The 23713-nt window shown below is 58.7% G+C and overlaps 2 protein-coding genes across 9 annotated transcripts in view; one reads left to right on the top strand and one right to left on the bottom strand.

Annotated features, from left to right (window-relative positions):
* Window positions 1–12554, top strand: part of MED15 (mediator complex subunit 15) — a 61401-nt gene extending 48847 nt beyond the window's left edge. For 6 of the 8 annotated variants that reach the window (XM_049697590.1, XM_049697597.1, XM_049697594.1 and 3 more), the window contains 12 exons: window positions 224–438; window positions 1534–1872; window positions 2936–3064; window positions 8107–8243; window positions 8321–8448; window positions 8550–8684; window positions 8763–8826; window positions 9659–9725; window positions 10165–10325; window positions 10408–10574; window positions 10980–11078; window positions 11580–12554. In XM_049697590.1, the coding sequence (XP_049553547.1) occupies window positions 224–438; window positions 1534–1872; window positions 2936–3064; window positions 8107–8243; window positions 8321–8448; window positions 8550–8684; window positions 8763–8826; window positions 9659–9725; window positions 10165–10325; window positions 10408–10574; window positions 10980–11078; window positions 11580–11716 (1778 nt within the window). In that variant the 3' untranslated portion in view covers window positions 11717–12554. The remainder of the gene's footprint in view (window positions 1–223; window positions 439–1533; window positions 1873–2935; window positions 3065–8106; window positions 8244–8320; window positions 8449–8549; window positions 8685–8762; window positions 8827–9658; window positions 9726–10164; window positions 10326–10407; window positions 10575–10979; window positions 11079–11579) is intronic. The other 2 variants (XM_049697595.1, XM_049697596.1) reach the window with 2 other exon arrangements.
* Window positions 12555–13329: 775 nt separating this feature from the next.
* On the bottom strand, window positions 13330–18018 carry LOC101289335 (coiled-coil domain-containing protein 74A). Its single transcript, XM_004276012.3, is given in 8 exon segments — window positions 13330–13540; window positions 13639–13710; window positions 13789–13868; window positions 13942–14128; window positions 14946–15108; window positions 15993–16052; window positions 17028–17072; window positions 17685–18018. Coding segments are annotated over 8 exon segments (999 nt in total). The 5' UTR covers window positions 17938–18018; the 3' UTR covers window positions 13330–13401.
* Window positions 18019–23713: the final 5695 nt, after the last annotated feature.

Raw genomic sequence — 23713 nt, forward strand, 5'->3', positions numbered from 1 at the left:
CGAAGTGTCCAGAGCAGGTGGTTCCATTGAGACGGGAAGCAGATCACTAGTTGCTGGGTCCCAGGCCTCTTGGCTGGCCTGTTCTTTCCTGTTCATTACTACTGTGATTCACTCTATAGTAAGTTCCGTCCTGTCATCGTCACCCCTGTCCCTCCCGCACTGGGCGGGGGCGGCGCCTTCCCCGCTGCACCCAGTGCGAGTTCCCCGACCCGTCTGTCTCCAGCCCAGCTGCAGCTCCAGCAGGTGGCGCTGCAGCAGCAGCAGCAGCAGTTCCAGGCACAGCAGCAGGCGGCGCTGCAGCAGCAGCAGCAGCAGCAGTTCCAGGTGCAGCAGAGTGCCATGCAGCAGCAGTTTCAGGCCGTGGTGCAGCAGCAGCAGCTCCAGCAGCAGCAGCAGCAGCAGCATCTGATCAAGTTGCATCATCAGAACCAGCAGCAGGTACTAGACGCCATCGTTCTGGACCCTGGCCTTCTCCAGGGCCCCCGAGCCTGGGACGAGAATGAGTGGGCCTACTGTGTGCCGGGGGATGGATCAGGTGGCTCCTGGTGCAGGCAGTTCATGTGAGAGTCTGCCCAGGCCAGAGTGAGGCTACCCTCCACTCGTAGCACGGCCTGGACCACCCCGTGGGTGTGTGTCCTCTGAGCACACGCAGGCCTCCTGACCTGTCCCTGAGTGTTCCAGTGTCTGGACGCGGCACTAATCGAGCCCTGCCTAGTGTCCCGCAGGGGTGGCCATGTCACATTAGGAGCCCTGCTTACAAGAAAACCTTTTCTCACGCACATGCTCTGCAGTCAACGCCCTGATGGGTTAAGCGTCTTTTGTCAGGCCTGTTGTGGGTTAAGGGAGGTAAGCCCTGAAGGACCCGCTGCTCTTTCCCACCTGCTCCAGGCCTTGGCTTATGCCTGCTTTTCCCGAGGCCCCTCCTGGATCTTAGAAGCCCCTCTCCCAGGGCTGACAGTGAATCTTCAGTCCCGCTTTTTTTTTTTTTTTTTTTTTTGCGGTACGCGGGCCTCTCACTGTTGTGGCCTCTCCCGTTGCGGAGCACAGGCTCCGGACACGCAGGCTCAGCGGCCATGGCTCACGGGCCCAGCCACTCCGCAGCATGTGGGATCTTCCGGACCGGGGCACGAACCCGTGTCTCCTGCTTTGGCAGGCGGACTCTCAACCGCTGCGCCACCAGGAAAGCCCCAGCCCCACTTTTCCTCCTCATCCTGAGCCTGGTCCTGTGACCACTCTAGGGACCAAACAGGCATCCCTGGAGAGGCTTTGGAGATCTGCGGTCACCTGAACCTTGCCCGGCTTCTCTGGGTCTGCGCCTATATGTGACCCCTTACCAAGCCCTCCAGACCCTTCCCTGGACCCTTCCTTTGTCCTCTCAGGCCTAGAGATGGGCCAGCATCTGGTGACCAGGGCACAGGTGCACGCTTGGTGCCCTCGGTGTCCCTCTGTCTCCCGGGAGAGCATCCTGGGCAGACTTCCCAATACAGGATTCCAAGGCCGGAGAGGTGACGGGTGCTGCTTGTTCCACCCCAGATGCAGCAGCAGCAGCAACAACAACTACAACGGATGGCACAGCTGCAGCTGCAGCAACAGCAACAGCAGCAGCAGCAGCAGCAGCAGGCTTTGCAGGCCCAGCCACCAATACAGCAGCCCCCAATGCAGCAGCCACAGCCTCCCCCCTCACAGGCCCTGCCCCAGCAGCTGCAGCAGCTGCATCACCCGCAGCACCACCAGCCACCACCACAGCCCCAGCCGCCAGTGGCCCAGAACCAGCCATCGCAGCTCCCGCCTCAGTCACAGACACAGCCTTTGGTGTCGCAGGCTCCGGCCCTCCCCGGACAGATGCTGTATGCCCAGCCGCAGCTGAAACTCGTGAGTACCCAGGGCTCGCACAGCCGGGGCTCTTCTGGCGTCTCCTGTGCTGTCGGCGGTCTCTGGGGCGCCCTGGCTGTAGATGGAAGGTCCTCTTCTTCCAGCACCAGGACTCAGGTGGCCCTGGCCCCTGCCGGCCCGCACATCCAGATCAGCAAGGGTGCGTGCATTCCGCCAGCTGCTGCATCCAGTGTGCGACACCCCTGCTCCCGGGTGGCACCTTGTCTTCCGAGCAGCATGACTGATTCGGTGGTAGCCACAGGCATTGTAAGATTGTGGATGATTAGATGGATGGCAACATCCATCTTCTCACTGTTGGGAGGGCAGTGTACCACCTCCCCGGGCGTCCACGGTGGTCTGCTGACCACTCAGTTCTGTTCTGAGCAGAGATCATGACCGTATTTTTGAGGGGGGTATTGATGTAAAATACTGTTATTTTCAGTCTTATGTATCTGTGTAAAAGCAGAACCAGTCAGTGACATTTACATGAAAGACAAAATATTGTACTGAGTCAAGGGTAGCTGTGTCAAGGGGCCATTTAAATGTTTTTTCAACTCACTTCCTTGGTTTTTGTGGCCTTTTCTATTTGCTGTTCATTGGGTGAAGTGGGGATATGGGCCACACCTGAATCAAGTAGTGGCTGAATAGTAAGCCCCACAGGTGCAGGCTGGAGGTCTGGGGAGGGTCTTGAGGAGGGTCACACCTGTCACCTGGTTTCCTTTGAGGAGTCAGGGCTCAGAGTGGGGTTCTCCTAGACCATCAGCGTGCTCTGCTTGCTGCGGTAGCTGGTGGTGACGGCTGTGTGGTGGTGTCCCATTGGGGCAGGCGTCTCGCCAGGAGAGACAGGGCTCAGTTGTGCTGACTCAGAGCCAGGCTGGCGTGGACACTTTTGATGAGCCGTGGGATAAAGGACAGCCAGTAGCAGGACATCAGCGAGGGAAGTGGTGGCAAGCCCATCCCCCTTCTCAAGGAGAGCTTAGAGACTCCGGCTCCCACAGACAGACGTGGAGGTGCTCTGCGCTGTGCCCTGGTGGCTCCAGATTGCTGCTCCCTTCCTCCTCAGGTCCGCGCTCCGATGGTGGTGCAGCAGCCGCAGGTGCAGCCCCAGGTGCCGCAGGTGCAGCCCCAGGTGCCACCGCAGCCAGCAGTGCCGACGGCTCAGGCCTCCCAGATAGTGGGTCCCGGAGTCCAGGTGAGGGCCCAGAGCCAAGGCTCTGGAGGCGCCGGCCAGTGCATGTCCCCCGCGCTATGGTGAGGGTCCTGGTTGGATCAGGGCCTGTCCCTGGGGACCTTGGGTGGAAGTCCCGCCCGGCCGTGTCTGGGCCCCCGGCTTCACAGGGTACAGGCTGTTCCCACCTCCCGTGATGCCCCACATCTTCCCTCTTCCCTTCTCCTCCAAGAGGGCATTGGTGAGAGCATCACGATCTCTTCTTACCTCAGCCCTGAGCATGGGGCTGGGGGGATAGTAGCTCTCTAGAAACTGGGAAGAGCACGAGGACGGTGGCATGTGGCTCTGGTGGTCAGCACAGACTTGTGCCATGGCCCCTTGCCCTGCTGACTTGCAGGGCTCACCCCTGTGTGGCACATGTGGCCCAGGTCCACCATGCCCACCCTCCGCAAATCAGATGTCGATGGGATGGAGGAGACCTCCCGGCCTTGCCTGGTAGAGGCCACAGCCTCCTTGGTGTCTGGGGTGGGAGGCTGGGCCTCATGACTTCTCCATAGACGCCCCCCTCACCTATGTCCAGTCCCCGGCCTTGGTTCCTCCTGTCTCCACCCAGCAGTGGCAACACTGATAGTCTGGCTCAGAAGAGCGTTGGCTTTAGACAGAGCCGATGTGGTGAGACCCCAGGGGCGACCCGGCCACCCCGGTGCTGTGCGGCACTGGGCTGCCGTGCCGAGTGTCCCTGCCAGCTCCTGCCCTGCTCACTCCCCGAGTCCGTTGAGCTCCCTGTCTGGGGCACTGGACCGTGTGGTAAGCACTGCTGGGATGCCGTGTGTTCCCTTAGCATTAGCGGGAGGCTCAGAAATGGTCCTTCCTGGTCCCCGCCACATGACTGGAGTCCGTGGGAAACACACCGCTGAGGGGAACTGTGGCGTTTGGAGGTAGCTCTTGGTCACTGCGCCACATCACCAGCTTGCCCACCTGTGGTATTATATGCAACAAACCACGGACATCATGTCTGTAGCTGGGGTAGGGCTGGAGGCCTTGTATGACAATGTTGGCATCCTCCTCTGCCACCACCCTGTGTGTCCCAGCCTTGTCCCCAGGCCTCCTGGGGCTCTCTGCTCTCGGTGTCCTGTGCAGAGTGTGGTCAGAGTTGGGATGGCAGCAGCGGCATGGAGTGACTGCCCAGCCGGTGGAAGCCGCTGCCCTTGCTGCCTCTCAGGTCTGGTAGGAGAGTGGGAGGCTTGGCCCTCTGACCTGGCAGCTTCCATCCTGAAGCAGAACTTCCCTTTTCACCCCAGTTCTTGGTGTTTGGGAAGCGAGCAGCCGAAGAGTTGCCGTCTTCCAATGGTCCAGGCCCCACCTGCTGGTTCGTAGGCTTCTCGCTTGGGTAGGTGGACTCCCTGCAGCTTCCTGGGCGCCCATCACTCTCCTGCAGTGGCCGAGGGGGATGCGCTCCATTCCCCATGCCGACCCCTTGGCTGTGCTTCCCTTTCTGGTAGTCACATGCCTTTGCTTCTGCTGGAGGTCCCAGTCCAGCCCGCGTGGGGCTTGGCCGTGGGCTTGATCACCTTGAGGGTAACCTTGATTTGTAACCTTCTGCCCCCTCGTGGAGCATGGAGGGCTGACAGCCGGCAGGGCTGAGGCAGGCGTGGGCTCTTCTCCCCAGGTGGGGACTCGGGGAGCTGGGTGGGGAGGAGGCGCCACCACTCATACCTGCGAGCGGGTTTGGTTTTCTGAGGATGTACCTTCAGGGTTTATGGGAGGGGTGTCCACCCCGTCCTGAGTGAGAGGCCAGCCTTGGGCAGAGTGGAAATGAGGCCTCACCCTGCTTGCGGGGCCGCACTGTGGGTTCCCAGGTCTGGCGCAGGTATGTGTGGGGTGCTCGTGCAGGTCCCTGGGGGCCAGTTGGCTGCCTTACTGTGTGGATCTAGCAGCAGTGTGGTTCCCAGGGTGCAAGGAGACCCCTGAGGGAGAATCTCTGGATTCACAGCCTTTTTTTGCAACCTCAGTGGCAACAGTGGACAAGACAAGGCTACAGATATTCTGACCCTAAAACTAGAAAACAGGTGGTGGCTGTAGAAGGTGGGAGAGGTTGAGGGGAGTATGAGCAAGGGAAGCATTTCAAGCGGGAGAGCCTGCTTGGCTTCTTTTCTTTCCGGTTCTCTAGGATTTTGTGTGTGGCTTCTTTCTTTTTCACGTTACAATAGAAGTAAAAGGTTGTCCTGTAATTAGAGTCCCTTGGTCAATGTTGCCTTCCGTGGCTGTGTGCTGTTCCTCTTATGAACGTATCCTTCTGTCCTTAATTATTGTCTTGTTCTCGGATCCTGAGGTTACTTCTGGTTTTTTGCTGTTAGCCGTGGTGCATGGCAGGTCCTGGACTGTTTGCTGACATTTCCTAGAGTGACTCACGGGGGCATTTTGAGGCTCTCGATCATACCAGCTGGTCACCTACCAGGAGGTCGACACATACGTGCGGGGCCCACGCATTTGACCTCAGAACGCGGGGTCCAGTGTCGCAGTGTGTGAAAGAGGTGCTGGGATGGGGGCCCAGGTGGCGGCCCCCAGGCCTGGTCTCTCAAGTCTGCCCTCTCAGAGCAGAGGAGGGGGGCCTCATTGTGCGCTTGGTGGTGCTGGGGCCTGATGGGTGGTGGGGCTCACAGCCCAGGCTGGAGTTTGGGATTTGGGTGTTTCAGGAAAATCAGTGAACACTGTTCTGTATGCCTGACTCTGACATTAACTCGTGTAGATGAGAGAGATGTCCCCGTCACATCCCTGTCCAGCGGGGCGCTGGACTAGGACTCAGCGGGAGAGCCACACCCCATGATGGCAGATGAAAACCAGGACAGGATGCGTCTCCATTTCCCAGCAGCCCCTGTGCTTTGGTCTTCCTGCTTCCTATTCTTCCAGCATTCGGAAGCTTAGCTGTCATTCTCACGTTACAGACCCCCTTCCCTGATGTGTGTGTGTGGAACAGTGTGTGGAATGGGCTGAGCACACCCTGCGCCCCCTCCTCTCCCACTGGGCCCTCCACCATGGCCGCTCGGGGCCTCCCTGGGCGGGTGTGTGTTGGGAGGAGTCGTCGTGGCCTGGCTCGTCCAATACTGTAGACGTCTGGTGTGTCTCGTTAGGATCTGTGGTCAAGAAAAAACCAGCTTTCCACCTCGGGAGCTCTGTGACCAGAAAAATAGTCCGCAGAGATCAGAGTCAAGCTTTTCATTCCTGATGACTTTGTTTCTTCTGGGAAGAAATAGCGCCTCTTTCACACCACCTGAGTGCTTCTGGGCCTCTCTTGCTCTGGAAGGAGCAATGTTGAGCTGCCACAGGGCTCACAGCTGGGCACTCCGAAGTACAGGGTGGTGCCGGCCAGCCGTGGCCTTTGGGTGCTATCAGCCACACCCCGGGTGCAGGCAGGGGAGCCCAGCACAAAGCGTGCTTCACGCACTGACATCCCACTTAGCATCTGGTAGGGTGGGTGGTGGGCTCTTCAGGCAGCGCTCGAGTTTCGACAGACAACAGGAGAACGGCTTCCTGGCCCACACCCTGGAAGTTCTTTTGTTGGTGTGGCTGCAGGACTGTCCACTCCCAGCTCTGCATGAGGGCTGCCTCGCACCCACAGCTATTGCTGGGGTCATGTTGGCATCTGCTACTGTCTGGGTCACCCCTGGCTTGCAGTGCCTGCTGCATGCGACCTGTTGGTGAGTGTGGGACACACCTGTGATGCCAGGGGTCTCCCCGCAGACCTTTCTCCTGCCTTGGAGCCCTGCCCTGGCAGACTGCGTGGATGTCAGCACCGCCCTAGCCTCACAGATCAGCTCATCCTCCTGGGGTAGATGTTTTGTTTCCCATGGATCACCCTGCCTCCTTTCAGAACCTGGCTGGGTGGTTTTCATTTAGTTTCATCATCACATTGTGAACACATGCAGGCCCTGCTCCAGTGCCACGTCCAGCCTCGGTGTGCAGAGTGAGGGGGGTAGGCTAGAGTCAGTCTGCAGAATTGGGCAGGCTGGGAATGGAGGGTGGGGTGTGAGCTGGGCTCCAGGAAGCAGGCTCCGGAGGTGATGCTCAGTGCACAGGAGGTTGCTGGGGTGTGGGGGAAGCTCTGAGTGAAGCTGACAGGGCCTTTGGGGTGGCCCCCTGTGGCAAGCGGCTGGGCCTTTGTGCACTGTCCGCAGGCTCTGGGCAAGGCTGCTCTGCAGGGCTCATTCCGGGGCTGCTGGGCACAGGGCTGGCGGGCAGCTGTCTCCCCGAGCCGTCCGCGCTGCCAGAACTGGCATCTTGTGCCTCTCGGGTGGAAAGTAGTTACTTCCACACACCGTCGATCTTAGTCCTGGGTGTGTGATTTCCTCCCTCCGCGTTCTCGGATGAATATGGCATTGTCCTAGTGATGACAGCGGGATGGGGACCCCGCTGTGTCCGCCCTGACGAGGACTGCAGGGAGAGCCTGCCGTGCAGAGAAGGGAGCACGATGCCAAGCCGCTCCCCTCTCCCCTCTCCCAGTGGGGTCTGCTGGTCCCACAGGGGCTGCTCGGCTGCCAGACCACAGAACCCCAGGCCAGGTGTGCTGGCAGGGGTGACAAGGGGAGGCTTTGCTCCCGTCAGGCAGGCACAGGTGGGACACAGAACAAGATGGAGGCGTCCCCACTGCCCTGCAGCTGGGCTTGACCTTGGTGCTGTCAGAGCTGGGGCTGCCTGTGGCCTGAGGGGTCTTGTTGAGGTTTGTGGGACGGTCCTGCCTGTCATAGAGCGCAGCCCTCACTGCCCTCCCATGCCCACAGGCTCCCACACTCACGAGGCAGGGACCTGAGGGTGTCCCATCGCAGCCCAGAAGCCCCCGCCAGGAGCAGAGGGCCACCCAGCCCGGCCCTTCTGCCAGCGTCTTGGTCACTGTGTGCTTGCGTGGGCACCCACGGGTGGGGGCGTGTGCCCGTGTTTGTATTTGAGAGGCGGGGCATCAGAGGAAGACCAGGGTGTGTGGCGAGGCTGCGAGAGAGAAGGGGCTTGTGAGTGGGGAGTGGGGGGGGGGGCGTGGGGCGGGTGAGCAGGCTGAGCCCCTCCCCCTCCAGGTCAGCCAGAGTGGCCTCACCATGCTGTCGTCACCGTCGCCGGGCCAGCAGGTGCAGACCCCGCAGTCGATGCCCCCTCCCCCCCAGCCGTCCCCGCAGCCCGGCCCACCCAGCTCACAGCCCAACTCCAACGTCAGGTAGGCCTGGCCCGTGCCCCTCCCCACTTGGCTTGCAGGCCCAGGCTCATGGCCGCGCTCCCTTTCGCTCTGCACAGCTCCGGCCCTGCCCCGTCCCCCAGCAGCTTCCTGCCCAGCCCTTCGCCGCAGCCCTCCCAGAGTCCGGTGACGGCGCGCACCCCGCAGAACTTCAGCGTCCCCTCCCCAGGACCTTTGAACACGCCTGGTAAGTCGGACCCAAGGCGGGCACAGTCTGGGGCCCTGCGAGGTGAGGGGCTGACGACCCTTCGTGGGCTGGGGCCGTGCTCACTGGGCCGTGTCCCGCAGTGAACCCCAGCTCCGTCATGAGCCCCGCGGGCTCGAGCCAGGCCGAGGAGCAGCAGTACCTGGACAAGCTGAAGCAGCTGTCCAAGTACATCGAGCCCCTGCGCCGTATGATCAACAAGATCGACAAGAACGAAGGTGGGGGCCGGGCGGGTGGGCCGGGGGCAGGGCCTGCAGACGCCCAGGCCCTTGTCTGAGTGCCTCCTTCTGCCCCAGACAGAAAAAAGGACCTGAGTAAGATGAAGAGCCTTCTGGACATACTGACAGATCCCTCCAAGCGGTGAGCTTTGCCCCTAGGCCCATGGGGGGAGGATGGTGCTGCGCCCACACCTCACAGAGGGTCCCCAGCTGCTTGGCTGGCCTACCCTGTGGCCCTCAGAGCCCTGCCTCACTGGGCTGCTGGCCTTGATGGGCTTCAGTCTGACCTGCAGCCCTGCCCCTGATTTGCTGGTGGCCTTGGGCAAGTGACTGTTTCTTAGTTACCCCATCTGCAAAAGGGGCAGCTGAGCTCGAAAGCGCTGGCTGTGGGAGGGAACTGGGACGGCGTCTGAGAAGCACTTGGAAGGCAGAGGACACGCACTCATGTCCTTTCCCTTGCCCGCTGGCCGTGGGGCTGCTGAGCACCAGAGCTCAGCCAGCGCCACCTCCTGTGCATGGACTGGCCTTGGGATTCCTGCCCTCTCCCCAGGCCTTGGCTCAGGCCAGGCTCCCCTTCCAGAACGTCCTCCCTGTTCTGCTCATCTGGGCAGAATGCTGGGCACTGAGGAGTGGGCCTGTTGGCGGTGGACGGCCCTCCAGGCCCTCATTGGGGTCATCGGGATGGGGGGCAGGGGCCTGGCCTCTGTCTTTCCCCTTGATCCATCACGTGCGTGCCTTGTTCTGCCAGCCAGCACCAGCAGCTCCTGGGTGCGGGGCCATCTTGCCTTAGACTCTGGGTCTGGGAACAGCGGGTGGGCTGGCTGGGGTTCCTGGGGAGGGTTCTGGTGGCCCAGGCCTCAGGTCTCGCTCCATCCAGAGGAGGCCAGACGGTGAGTGGTTGAGATGAGAACATGAGAGCTGCCGGCTCCCCTGTCCTCCCACGTGGAGAGTCAGCCACATCTTCTCCCCTATAGATGCCCTCTGAAAACGCTGCAGAAGTGTGAGATCGCCCTGGAGAAACTCAAGAATGACATGGCAGTGGTGCGTGGGGTGCTGCGGCCTGGTGGTGTTGGTAGGGTCGCAGGCATCTCTGGGGAGGTCAGGGCTCACAGTGACTCGGAACCACGAGCTAGAAGGAGCCTGCAGTCAGAGGTGGGCAGGGGACCGTGCTGCTCAGTCTGGGGACCCTGCTCAGGAGTCCTCTTCCAGGTCAGGTCTGCAGTGTGGGTGGGGTGAGAACATGGGAGAAATCAGCCTCTGGGTGCGGGCCCATGGGTGCTTCCTTCCCCCACAGGTGTGAGGGTTCTCATGCCCAAGGCCAGGCCCATGGGGAGTAGAGTGTGTCCAGGATCAGCCATCCTTTTCTGCAGGGGTGGAGGTGGTGGGGGAGCCAGGAGGTCTGGCTGTGAGTGAGGATGAGGACCTGGGGTCTGGAAAGCCGCCGCAAGAGTGGGCTGCTGACCCTGCTGTCCTGTCCCAGCCCACGCCCCCACCTCCCCCGGTGCCACCAACCAAGCAGCAGTACCTGTGCCAGCCACTCCTGGATGCCGTCCTGGCCAATATTCGCTCACCTGTCTTCAACCATTCCCTGTACCGCACGTTCGTGCCTGCCATGACGGCCATACACGGCCCCCCTATCACGTGCGTACTGCCCAGGGCTTGGTGGGCGGTGGGTCCTGGGCCATGGCCTGGCCAGCGTGGTCAACATGGCTGCCTCCCCCAGGGCCCCGGTGGTTTGCACCCGGAAGCGTAGGTTTGAAGAGGACGAACGGCAGAGCATCCCCAATGTGCTCCAGGGGGAGGTGGCCCGGCTAGACCCCAAGTTCCTGGTGAACTTGGACCCTTCTCACTGCAGTAACAACGGCACCGTCCACCTGATATGCAAGCTGGGTGAGTGCCGGGGGTGGGGTGGATCAAGAATGAACCGTGACTGGCAGCCTCAGGCTCTGCCACTGCCCAGGACCACCTGCTCATCCCCAAGCCCCGGGCCCTCTCTGGAGCCTGCCCGCTGTCCTCCTTGGTCCCCACACGCTCCTGGCCCAGGACTCGCACTGGGGGCTGGGCCCTGAGCCTGCACACTCTCACCTCTCTCCCACGTGCAGGGAAGCCCCCTCCCTCCTGTCCAGCTGCGACTCTGCTCACCTGAGGCCCTGGGGAGACGGAGAAGCTCGGGAGTCAGGGGCCTCGGCTCTGCAGCAGCCTCACCAGAACCTCTGGGGCCTGGAGGGTGCTGTTGGGGAGCAGGGCTATGAGGAGGGGCAAGCCTGGTCACAGGTGCGGCCTTGTGTGTTGCAGATGACAAGGACCTCCCCAGCGTGCCACCGCTGGAGCTCAGCGTGCCTGCCGACTACCCTGCCCAGAGCCCACTGTGGATCGACCGGCAGTGGCAGTACGGTGGGTGACTGAGAGGACGGGCCACAAGGCTTTCCTCCACGTGCCCCTGCCCTGCTGAGGCCCCCTCTTCCCCTTCCTCCTTGGTGGGCAGGAGCAGATTGCCCCTCAGTCACATGGAAAGAGAAGTGTCTCTGACCCCATGGTGTCCCTGCAGCTCTGGGGCAGCCGTGTTCCGGGGATGAGGGGTGAGCAGGCCCAGTGGCTCCTGTGGGCCTTCTCAAGGCTGACCGGGGGGCACACATGGGAGCTTGGGCTCATGGGAACCCATCTGGGTGACAGGCCCAGAGAGAACCTCGGTGATGGGAGACAGTCCCCCTGAGGCTCAGAGCTGGCATGTAGAGGACCAGGACAAGGGCCCCGAGGCCGCCCTGAGGCTCCAGACCATTTTGTTCCAGCTCTCCACTGGCACGCGGAGCTGGCACCCCTGGTCCCTGGGCTGGGTGGGGCGGGCCAGGGTCCTGGCAGAGAACACAGCGCTCATGGCCGGCCGCTCTGCTGCAGACGCCAACCCCTTCCTGCAGTCGGTGCACCGGTGCATGACCTCGCGGCTGCTGCAGCTCCCTGACAAGCACTCGGTCACGGCCCTGCTCAACACCTGGGCCCAGAGCATCCACCAGGCCTGCCTCTCAGCCGCCTAGCCGCCACCGCCACTGCATCTCCGGCTGCCTGCCCTCCAGGGACCGTGGGGCAGCCGGCAGCCTCGTCGGGGCCCCGTGTCGGACATTTCTAGATGCTGGCTTCCTTAGAGAGCTTGGGCTTAGGTTAACTTTCCTGCTTTTATCTTCTGCCTTGGGGACCTGCCAAACATTTCCCACACTTGGACAGGACTGGGACAGGCAGCTGGCTGCTTCCTCCAGGAGCCAGGCATGCCCCCGGCCCTGTGCTCCTCAGGCTACTATCCCCGCAGCCTCTGCAGGGCCTGTGTCCTTCCTCGGGAACTCAGGGTCCTGTGTGAGCCTCTTGCGTGTGCACCAGAAAGCTCTTCTACCGTTTCCATAGGGGAACATGCAGGACATAGGAAACCCTTAAAACATGCAGAATTCCCTGATCACGGTTTTGGGTTGAGATCGTGCCACCGTTGGCATGTGGGGCACGCCACAGGGAAGCTCCAGGATCCGGGGGCGCTGACTGCAGCTCGAGGGAAGGTCTGTTTGTGGCTGTGGGTCCCCGGCCACCGGCTGGGCCTCATACCTCATGATCCTTCTCATTCTAGCCCTGGGAGTCCGCTCAGCACTGTGGAGGCACCCGGGAGTGTCTGGGTAGATCTTGTTCCTGGCGCCGTGCCCACTGGTTAGGCACTTAGGCCCACTCGGGTTAGGATGTTGTCCTTGGGACCCAGCGTCTTAAGAACCCTCCAGACAGTTGAGGGCTCCTGACAGGGTGCCAGCCGGCCCTCTGGCGATGAGAGGTTCCCCCCTTTTGTATGTGCATTACCGTGTCTTCTGTGGTTCTTATAATAAATTTATTATTCCTGTGTTTGTCATGAATTTGTCACTGTGTCCCCCCTCTCTGCAAGTCAGGGGCCCTCCATCCAGTGAAGGGCACCGTCAGGGCTGAGCCAGGTCCCCCACCTCGGGGATGGCCACCGATGCCCAGACGTGCCTGTCCTGGTTCACCCCCAGGTTCCCTGCTGCCCAAAGCAGAAGCGGCAGAGATCGGCACTGAGGACATGGCCGGTTGGGCCAGGAGGACTGTCTGCCAGGCAAGGGTCTGCGCTGAAGCTGCTGTTCTGGCGATTGAGGGGGTGGTGTGAGGCCATTGCAGGGTGGGGCCCAGTGTACAGGAGAGGACCTTCTCCCGTGGCCGTGGCTCTAGCCGTCCATGGAGGAAGGCAGGCTGGGTGGGGCCGCTCACTAGCTGTGTTCGTCAGTGGACACAGGACAGTGTCTTGCCTACATGCCGGGAAGGCAGCCCCCTGCACTCCAGGAAGAGTGTGCAGGCTGTCCTGGAGCTTGTTTTCTTACAGGGCAGCCGCAAGGCCCTAGCAAGCAGGGTGACTGCCCAGCAGGCCCTGCCCATGGCAGGGAGCAGAGCTAGGGGCGCTCAGGGCAGCAGTGCCTGATGGCCAGTGAGGAACAAGACTCACAACAGGGAGAAACGAGCTTTATTTCCAGTCTTCGACAGGTAGGCTCATGCTTATTTCATAATGCACACGTGTGTGTAAGTGCAGAAATACCGAGCAAAGAAATAAACAGTTCCTCAGCCCTGAAACCACGTACTTTATCTGCCGTGGGTTTGGCTGGTCTGGAAGTTAGGCTGGCGTAAACGTACTGGGATTCTTTGGAAGTGCTACCTAGAGGGTGAGTGGTCATGGGTCTGGCACTCAGAGCACCGAGTAGTGCAGCCACCGGCTCTGCACTGCCTGCAGCCGTCTCTGCCGCTCGGCAAAGTTGCTCTTGAGGCTCTGCTTCAGTGCGGGCAGGATGGCGCACTCCGCCATGGGCGCCCGGCTCAGGATCAGGCTGGGGGACGGGGGTGGGGGGGTCACTGCGGACGCCCTCCCCGGTCCTGTGACCCCTGGGCTCAGAGGCTGCCTACCTCCTGTGCCAGTAAGACTCACCATTTCTTAGAGACGCCCCTGGTGGCGACCTTGGGGAGCAGCATGGCCCCCGGGTGCAGAGCCTCCTGGTCTCTGGGGAGGGACGAGTCAGCCGTGAGCCCCAGACAAGCAGGCCCCGTTGTGACCCAGTGGGCCGCATGGGGCACTTACTTGGGAGAACCGGGCCTGGCCTCCTCAAGGGCAGCCCTGTGTGTCTGGCTCCTTTCTAGGAGGGACTTGAGGTGTTACAGCTGGAAGGCAGGGAGAAGAGGCACGGTGGGTGGGGCTGCGGGGGCCCCGGGGCGCCTTGCAGCCGAGCCTCACCTCTTGGGCCTGCAGGAGGTTGGCATTCCACAGCTGGCGGATGACCACTTCGCACTGCTGGAGTGTGGCAGGCTTGCACAGGTGCAGGGGCAGTCTCATCGTGGGGGGCACCCCTGGCACCTGCTTGCCCTTGTGCAGGCTGCCGGCCACCGAGGTGGCTGCTGGATTAGAGCTCTCCACTTTGTCTCTGAAACAGCCATTAGAGCAGACCAGAGGCGGCCTACCGGAGGTGATCTCTCACACCCCCTCTCGGGGCAGCACCTGCTCCAGCGTGAGTAAGAGGGTCATCTCCACGGCCTCCTGGGGCCCTGGCTCCCTTCCACCTACCAGGGTGCTCCAGGCACCAGGTGGCGGGGGTGGGTCTCTGGGGCTGGCTATGACCCGGGCCTGTCACTTCCTCCCCCCTCAAGGTACACTGAAGAGTCAGATGTGGTTTGAGCTGCCTGGCTGCCCTCAGTCCTGACCACAAACCCAGGGTGCTGGTGGAGGGGGGAGCCTAAAGACTGCAGAGAAGCAGGAGCCTGGCCCCCTGCCTACCCAGGGGACAACAGGGTCCCTTGTTCGGATGCAAAGTCCAGGCTCACTGCTGCTTCCCAGGAAGTCCCAGGAACTCGGGTGTCACCGAGGACTGGTCCTGCTCTGGTCTGCTGGCCCTGTGCCTTCCAGAGGCCAGCACAGCTCCCAGGGTGGAGCCCAAACCTGACTCAGGGTTCTCTTGGCAAAAAGCAAGCTAATGTGGAGGTCAAGTTACTTTGTTTCTGTGCTTTGAGAGAATGCTTTAGGGGCTGCTGCTGGCCCTTCTTGCGGGCTCAGGTCAGCGCAGGGACCGTGCAGGACCCCCAGGGGAGAGGAGAAGGCAGGGTCCACCAGATGGGCAAGCCCGGCTTTCACCAGCTTGCTTCCCTCTGAAGACCTGCCCGTTTGGAAGGGCAAAGCAATTGGCTGGTTCCAGGGTGTGAACCTGCTGAATGCAACCCTGTCCCGTGGGGCTCACGGAGCCTTACTTGGCCAGCCCCTGTGCCCCGAGGGCTTTGTCCACCCTGCTGCTGTGAAGCAGGGCAGCAACCAATGGCTCCTCCTCCAGGTCCAACTTCTGGGGAACGTCAGCTTTCGAGTCTTGCTTCTTAGAGGAGGTGCGCTGGGACCTGGCCTTGCCTTGCGAGTTGGCTGAGGGTCAGACTCAGACAGGGCCAGTCACTGGGCATCAGTCAGCTGTATGCACCCAAGGGGCCCCACCCCTGCATCAGTTTCCTCTTTGTAAAGGGGAGATGGTAATGGCCTCCCTCCGAGGGCCGCTGGGAGGCACAGATGCGGGAGTAGGGTGAAGCGTGTGGGTGCCTGAATGCTCTGAAGCGGACGCAGTGGTGGAGGTGGCTCCCCGAGCAGCTGAAGTGCAGAGAGCCCCACACACCCCGTGGGGCAGTCTCCTCACGGGCCTCGGTAAAGGCCGGGGTGGGGTAGCCAGCAGCTGTTCCCTGACTTTGAACCCCATTTCGGGCAAAATGAAACGGAAGGAAAGGTCTGGGTGGCCCAGCCTGTGCAGGTCTGCTCTCCCGGGATGAGGCCCCTCACTCAGCAAAAATGCCACAAATCCAGCCTCTGTAGGAGGGCCAGCCCACCCACATCCTGTCTGCTCTTAGGGACACAGTGAGCAGCAATGAAGACCACTCGGGGCTCCTCTGTCACACGCTCTGCCTGACTCATGCCCCACACTGACCATCTTGCCTTGGCAGCCAAGCCTGTCCTGCTTTTGTGGCCTGTCCTCAGGCCTCCCTCCAGCCGACCCACTAACCTGTCCCCTGGCCTCAGCTCCCTCCTGGAGGTTTCAGCTCACAGGGCACCTGGGGACCCTCCTTGGTCCCTCAGCTACCCCTTAACCCCCAAGCCCATGGGGACTGGCAGAGGCGCTCCCCCGAGGTCTGCCCCACGGAGGACCACCGTGGGCTTTCAGCATTCGGCTCAGCACCCCACTTGCCGTTTCAGGCCTGTGGGCCCTGAGGTCTGTACCTGCTCTTCCCCCACCCTGAGCACAGAGGTGCTGGTGTGCTCACCTGACACCACTGTATTCGAGATGGACTTGTTGGACTGAAAGCTGGAACTGGAGATGCTGCCTATGGGGGCTGCTTGGGGTCAGCAGAAGGTGGCAGCAACGAGGCTCCCATCCATGCAGGTCTCAGCGCTTCTGCACGGCTGCTGTGGCTGAAGGGCCAGGCCCACCTGTGCCTGCCTCCTGGCTCTGCAGGTCCCAGCCCTCCCCCACACTCTGGTGAGGCAGCCCCAGACACCGCCAGTGCCAGAGGGAGCCAGGGCCATGGGGCTGGGGACGGAAGAAGCAGTGGGACCTGAATGGGAGCACGCCCTCTCTCGAGGTCCCATCAGGGGACCCCTGACACTACGTGCCCACATCAGCTCGCTGGAGCTGTGCCACCCCATTGGAGAAGGGCCCTCACCACCCCATCCTCTGCGTATCTCCCAGGAAGAGAGCCCTGGGAACACCCCAGACTGGGGCATTCCAGGCGGGCACCACTCACCACTCAGACCACCTCCCGATGTCAGACCTGGTCCCAAAAGTAAGAGGGGAGGGGAGCCCAAGACTCGACCTGGTTGTTCCCAGGCTGGGCTAGGGGACAGGCAAGGTGAGTGGGCCACAGGTGATGACATGCCCCCATGGTTGCTGTGGAGATGATAGAGAGGACCCTGGAAGGAGTGTGCCCAGAGCTTCCTGCCCCAAGGCCAAAGGGACCAGGGGTTGGGGCTGGGGCTGTGCTGGGGAAGCCTGGGGCAGCAGTCCAAGTGAAAGCTCACCAGGATAGTGAGGCCAGGGCTGGGGAGGGGTGAACCTGGGCAGCCCCGTGCCCCCCAGCTGCTCTGTCCACTGCCCCTGCTGCACAGAACTCAGGCTTTGGGGTCCCCAAGAGTGGCACTTGCTGTGCTTGGGTGCATGAAGTCACCCAGACCATGCCTGGGAGCGGTCTGGCTGCCCAGGCCCCCTCCCCACTGGGATAATTCGCGTGGGCATAGGCCGTCTGGGGGGCCTGCTCTTGAGGGCAGTAGCTTCCCATCAGGCACCTGTGGGCCTGTCTTACCTTTCTTCTGCGGCTTCTGATTCGTGATTAGCTTGTAGTGAAGATCTGAAAACAAGCACGGGCCCTCCTCATGGCTACTCTGAGAAAAGAAGCTTCGCTTTCCCTGCCCACTTCTCCTTGCTGAGCCCCTGAGAGACCCTGCTCCATGGACCAAGCCTTTGCCTTGGCACCCTCGGGTCGGTGATGCCTCTGGCTGCTCCCTGAGCCAGAGCCCCTGTGTGAGAGCCTCTCCAGGAACCCATTCCTCCATCCGTGACGTCTACAGAGCAGTCTCTGCCATGCGGGGACTGGGCTCCAGGGCGACAGAGGCGAGTCAGGATGACCCAGGTGTCAGGGATCGTTCTGGGGCCCCGGATCTGGGTGTGCTTAGTTTGTGAGAATTCATTAAGCTAGATACGCGTAATTTGGGGGTGTGTTTCACTTCTACAAAAGTTTTTCAAAGGAGGCCGCCTGACCCTGCCTGGAGAGGAGAGGCGGGCCGGGTTACCTTCGGGAATGGCGCGGCCAGACCCGCCCCCCGCAGTTGGCTTTGGTGCTGGGGCGGGGAGCCGAGCCCCGAGTGGCCGGGGTGGGACTTGCGGCCCTGCGTCCTCCCTCAGCCTTCGTGCGCCGTCTGGGCGCCGTCTGAGGCAACGCCCGCGGCGCCGCCCGCCTCACCCTTGTTTTCCCGCTTCAGGTGCTCGATCTCCTCGTGGAGCTTGACCAGCGTCTCCGAGTGCTGCTGCTGCAGGAACTGCAGCCTCTTCTCCAGGTCCAGCGCCCGCTTCTGCGCCTCGCTGAGCCCGACCGGCGCGCCGTGCTGCCCGGGGTACGGAGGGACCGCGGGCAGGCGCGGGCGCGACGTGCCCCCGGAGCCCGGGATCCCCGAGCTGGGGGGCCGCAGCCCGGCCGCCACCCCCGCCGCGCTCATGTAGCCGCCTCCGCTGCGGACGCAGGGCCACTCGGTGGCCCGTCTACCGATGCTCAGCTCGGCGTCGCCATGGAAACGGGCGCGCCCGCAAGGGGGCTTTGCGTGCTACGGGGCGGGGCCGGGGCGGGGCTTGGGCGCCGGGGCAGGGCGGGGCGCCTGAGGGGCGAGGCTTGGGTACCCGGGACAAGGTGTGCGGCAGGGCGGGGCCTGGGTGATACGCCTGACTTAATTGGATGGCATCCTCTGACTTAAACCACAGAGAATCGTCTGCCTTTACAGGTCTTAATATTTAGTTTTGTTCACTGCTTTTGGGGTTTTTTGGCTTTTTATAATATTTTTGATGTGGACCATTTATTTTTATTTTTATTTTTTTTTTGGACCATTTATTTTTAAAGTCTTTGTTGAATTTGCTACAATATTGTCTCTGTTTTTTGTTTTTTGGCTCCGAGGCATGTGGGCTTTTAGCTCCCCAACCAGGGATTGAACCCGCACCCCCCGCATTGGAAGGAGAAGTCTTAACCGCTAGACTGCCAGGAAAGTCCCACTGGTTGTGTTTTAATAGTTCACTTTTTGAATAGATGATACCATTACAAGATGATACGACTTTAGATGGTAAGATTTTGATTCAAAAATCAAAAGGTAGAATTTCCACTTCCAATAATCGCAGAACCCTCGTGTTTTATGAAATGTGGACAAAATACATGAAACAGCTGTCTGAAAGCACTGGAGAAGAGCAAAAAGCAGGCAGAAACTGGAGGAAGGCAGCTCTTGAAAGATGGCTGTTTTCTCCTGAGGGCTCCTGATCAGCCAGACCCGAACACAAAGCCACAGCCTTATTGGCTGGAGAGGGCGAAGGATGCAAACTGAGGGACGCTGGGAAGTTTGGGGCCATAAAACCCCCTTCAAGTACATGGCTGGCCTGAAATGCACATGTAGGGGTAAGATTCCAAAGGTCCCAGGGCAAGACAGAGCTGGAGGCCGAAATGGCCTAACTCCAGGGGAGACCGAGTTTGGAAACTGATAGAGAAGCTTGGTAAACGCCTCAGTTTTCCATTTTGGCCCAAAAGGGCCACATTTTGGGAATAAAGACTGTGTTTTAGAAATAAGGGATTTGCACTAAGACTAAGGAAAAAATCAAAATACGTTTGCCGTAATAAAACTTAACGCCCAGTCTCCACAAGTCCATGGCGATCTTCCCATAATTCAACTGTCACAGAACAGAATTCAACACTCTTCAGAGATTGATAACAGAACCCAGAGTCTCAATGACACATCATCTGCAAGGTCTGAATTACACTAGTAAATACCAGACATGCAGAGAAACAGACAAATGTGATGGAGTCAAGGACAGAAGTATATCCTCCTCGGTAGAAATGATTCGAACAATGCAGATAAATCCAAGTCCACCCTGCTCCCTGTCACGAGCGAGGCATGGCCACTGCCTGAGCCTTCTCTGTGTTTACATACTTACACTCGTACACTTATGGGTAGGACTCATTTGTCTGCAGTGGCCTTCAACTGTTTCTGTGTAATGGGATCATAACAAACATATTGCTTTGCAACTTGGTTTATGTTTTTGGTTTTTTTAAATTTATTTTTGGCTGCTTTGGGTCTTTGTTGCTGTGTGCAAGCTTTCTCTAGTTGCGGCGAGCAGGGGCTACTCTTCTTTGCGGTGTGCGGGTTTCTCATTGCAGTGGCTTCTCTTGTTGCGGACCCCGGGCTCTAGGCGCGCAGGCTTCAGTAGTTGTGGCACACAGGCTCAGTAGTTGTGGCTCGTGGGCTCTAGAGTCCAGGCTCAGTAGTTGTGGCACACGGGCTTAGTTGTTCCGCGGCATGTGGGATCTTCCCAGATCAGGGATTGAACCCGTGTCCCCTGCATTGGCAGGCAGATTCTTAACCACTGAGTCACCAGGGAAGTCCCTGGTTTATGTTTTAACAGCAGGTCTTAGAGAACATTCCAGGGAGTTCATGAGTTCCTGCCTTTGTTTTTTATTTTTATTTTTTTTAGCCAGGAAAGTCCCACTGGTTGTGTTTTAATAGTTAAGTTAATAGTTAATAGTTAATAGCGGTTAAGACTTCTCCTTCCAATGCGGGGGGTGCGGGTTCAATCCCTGGTTGGGGAGCTAAAAGCCCACATGCCTCGGAGCCAAAAAACAAAAAACAGAGACAATATTGTAACAAATTCAACAAAGACTTTAAAAATTTTTTTTGAATTTTATTTATTTTTTTATCCAGCAGGTTCTTATTAGTCATCAATTTTATACACATCAGTGTATACATGTCAGTCCCAATCGCCCAATTCATCACAGCTCCCACCCCCCCCACCCCCACCCCCCCCGCCACTTTCCCCCCTTGGTGTCCATACATTTGTTCTCTACATCTGTGTCTCAGTTTCTGCTCTGCAAACCAGTTCGTATGTACCGTTTTTCTAGGTTCCACATATATGCGTTAATATACGATATTTGTTTTTCTCTTTCTGACTTACTTCATTCTGTATGACAGTCTGTAGATCCATCCACGTCTCAACAAATGACCCAATTTCGTTCCTTTTTATGGCTGAGTAATATTCCACTGTATATATGTACCACATCTTCTCTTTCTTTTTTTTAGATGTTGGGGGTAGGAGTTTATTAAATTATTTATTTATTTTTGCTGTGTTGGGTCTTCGTTTCTGTGCGAGGGCTTTCTCTAGTTGTGGCAAGCAGGGGCCACTCTTAATCGCGGTGCACGGGGCTCTCACTATTGTGGCCTCTCGTTGCAGAGCACAGGCTCCAGACACACAGGCTCAGTAGTTGTGGCTCATGGGCCTAGTTGCTACATGGCATGTGGGATCCTCCCAGACCAGGGCTCGAACCCGTGTCCCCTGCATTAGCAGGCAGACTCTCAACCACTGTGCCACCAGGGAAGCCCCGTACCACATCTTCTTTATCCATTCATCTGTCGATGGGCATTTAGGTTGCTTCCATGACCTGCCTGCCTTTGTTTTTTATTGCTACACAGTATTTTCTGGGCTCATCCTATTTTTGCTCTCCTGGGCCATCCTAACCCTCCAGGGCAAAGTCAAGGACAGGCTGACTGTTCCGGTGACAGTAAGGGCCAGGTGTGCAGTCCGAGAGGAGGCTCCTGCTGCTGCACCAATTGTCAGCACCGTAAGATGTGCTTCAATTAACAGGGAGAAAACGTTTTCACCTACTGACTCTCAGGGGGAATATTTTTAGAATTGGAATTACCTGCTGATTTAAGTAAACAAGTGTCACATGGGAAATGATGACTATCTTTTCAGCCACAGCTGAGGGCTGTGATGTGGCACCCTCCACTCCTTTGCAGTCACCTAAGAGCCTAGAGTTCCTGTGCATTATCTCATTTCATCCTTGAAATAAATTTGTCAAGGCAAGTGTTATTACATTTCCAATTTATGAACAGGGAAAGCAGTGTGCAGAAAAGGGTTTGAAAAAAAAAAGTAATATGGGGCTTCCCTGGTGGCGCAGTGGTTGAGAGTCTGCCTGCCAATGCAGGGGGCACGGGTTCATGCCCCGGTCCAGGAGGATCCCACATGCCTCGGAGCGGCTGGGTCTGTGGGCCATGGCCGCTGGGCCTGTGTGTCCGGAGCATGTGCTCTGCAACAGGAGGGGCCGCGGCAGTGAGAGGCCCGTGTACCGCAAAAAAAAAAAAAAGTAATATGATGGGAAAACATGTATATTGTTGTACATATTTTCATTTCTCTGAATTTTTGTCACTTGCGCTTTTGGTGTCATATCTGAAAAACCATTAGTACTTCACAGTTATGAATATTTACTCCTGTGTTTTCTCTTGACAGTTCTAGTTTTAGCCCTTTCTTATACGTCCGTCTATGATCTGAATGTTGGACAGGTCCCTTCAACACAGTGACCACACGTTTCCTCGTTGGTTTTTGTTCAACGTTAGACTGAAGAGCCCCTTTTCCTATCCTAATCCTTTTCTGCTCATGTACAAATTAATTTATCCAATAGTTCATATTTTGATTCCTGAGATGTGAGGAGCTGGATGTGTATATAATAGGTAAAATAAGTTATTTATTGAGCAGCTACTATGTGCTTGCTCAGTGCTGGAGAGAAAAAGTACAATAATTGTCCACAAGGAGCAAACATACACATCGGAGAATCAGTCACAAGTATTTATTCAGCATCTTGAAGTGCCCAGCATCACACAAGTGACAAGAAGTATCTCTTTGCTTTTATTTGTGGACCAGGGTGGGTGAGTACAGAGGGGGCTCTTAGTCCAGCCTGGGAGGTGGAGAGAAGGGGAGGCTTGGGGGGGGCGGGGGTCCCCTGGTGGGGAGGGAGGGGGTGCAGACCCTCAGAGACCACCTGAGAGCCCAGCAGAAACCCCTGGCCTCCTGGAAGGGGAGGTCAGAGGCCACTTCCGGGTGGTGGGGCCAGCTGAGTCAGCAGCTCCCTCTTGATTGGCTGCCCCAAGCTTGGGTCTTGTTGGAGATTTCAGATACACAAACCCCAAGCTTTCCGGAGGACGTTCTGTAGGACACAGACGCTTGGATGTTACTGGATACCTCATGGGAAACAGGTCATGAAGGACAGTGAGTCCAGCGTGGGCTGCGGGGCTGGGAGATGCCGCCAGGAGGCCAGAGCCGGGGGCTCTGAGAGGCAACCAGGTTTGACCCTTTGGCAGCGGTTGGGGTGGTGGCCAGAGGGTGAAAGTCGGGGTGTTGGGGGAGTTAAGGGGTTGGGCAGTTGGCATAAACCACCAGAGGCTTCGGTGAGGTGAGGGGAAACACGGAGAGAACCCCCATCTTCAGCCTGACCTCCGGGAGCCGGGCCAGCAGCCTCTCCTCGGGTGTGTCCCCCCTAGATGTGCCCCATCCCCCAGTACCATCCCTGCAGCTGAGAGCACACCCCCCCCACCCCGCCTTTCCACTGCTGCAGCTCTGAAACCAAGGGCCCTGAGGATTGGCATCAGCTAGATCCAATCCACCTATGATCTGCCTTCCCTGACCAAGTTCACTTCAATTTTTTAACAACAGCTGCTTTTTTTAAAATTTTATTTAATTAATTTATTTTTTTGGCTGCGTTGGGTCTTCGTTGCTGTGTGCGGGCTTTCTCTAGTTGCAGCATCGCTTGAATTGTTTTTATGAAAATTTGCGTATCCTCTGAGTGGCACGGAGCCTAAATGGTAAGACTTTTGCCTGAGTTGTTGCTTCAGGAACTTGGTATCAGCTGTGTCCAGTTCGAGCTGAGCTGGTGAGTTGTTAGGACCACCAACCCTCCAACTGAAACCGAGCACTGGGCTCATGTGCCTGCGGGCAGCAAGTCAACCTCTGACGGCGGGCTTTGCAGCAAACTAAGGATGTTGTTTGCAGGGTGCCGAGCAAGGGAGTGGGGGACAGGCCTCAGACCCACTGCAACGTGGCCTCTGAGTTAGTGGTTTTTAAAGGGGAAGTATAGAGGGGCTGGGGTTCATCACCTTAATCGTCTGTGACCTGGGGGTCTCTGTCTCTGTAACCTGTACAGGCCATCTTGCCCCGGAAGATGACTCAGAATGGCACGTGAACGTGATGCTTATTGGGAAGCTGAGGCTCCAGGCACCTGACCTGCATTGCTCTTTATTGATGAGGCAAACGTGACCACGTAGGTGCAGCCGGGAAGGAAGGGAACCAGAATTTAATTGTAAACTAGTCACGGGACTTAGTTTCCACCTATGCCGTCAGGCCAGGCACTGCCCCTCAGAACCTGTGTCCCTCACGGAACGGCTGCCTCACCATTTTCTTATTTCCAATCACCTT

The sequence above is a fragment of the Orcinus orca genome, chromosome 15, assembly GCF_937001465.1.
Source record: "Orcinus orca chromosome 15, mOrcOrc1.1, whole genome shotgun sequence".
Taxonomy (NCBI): Eukaryota; Metazoa; Chordata; class Mammalia; order Artiodactyla; family Delphinidae; genus Orcinus; species Orcinus orca.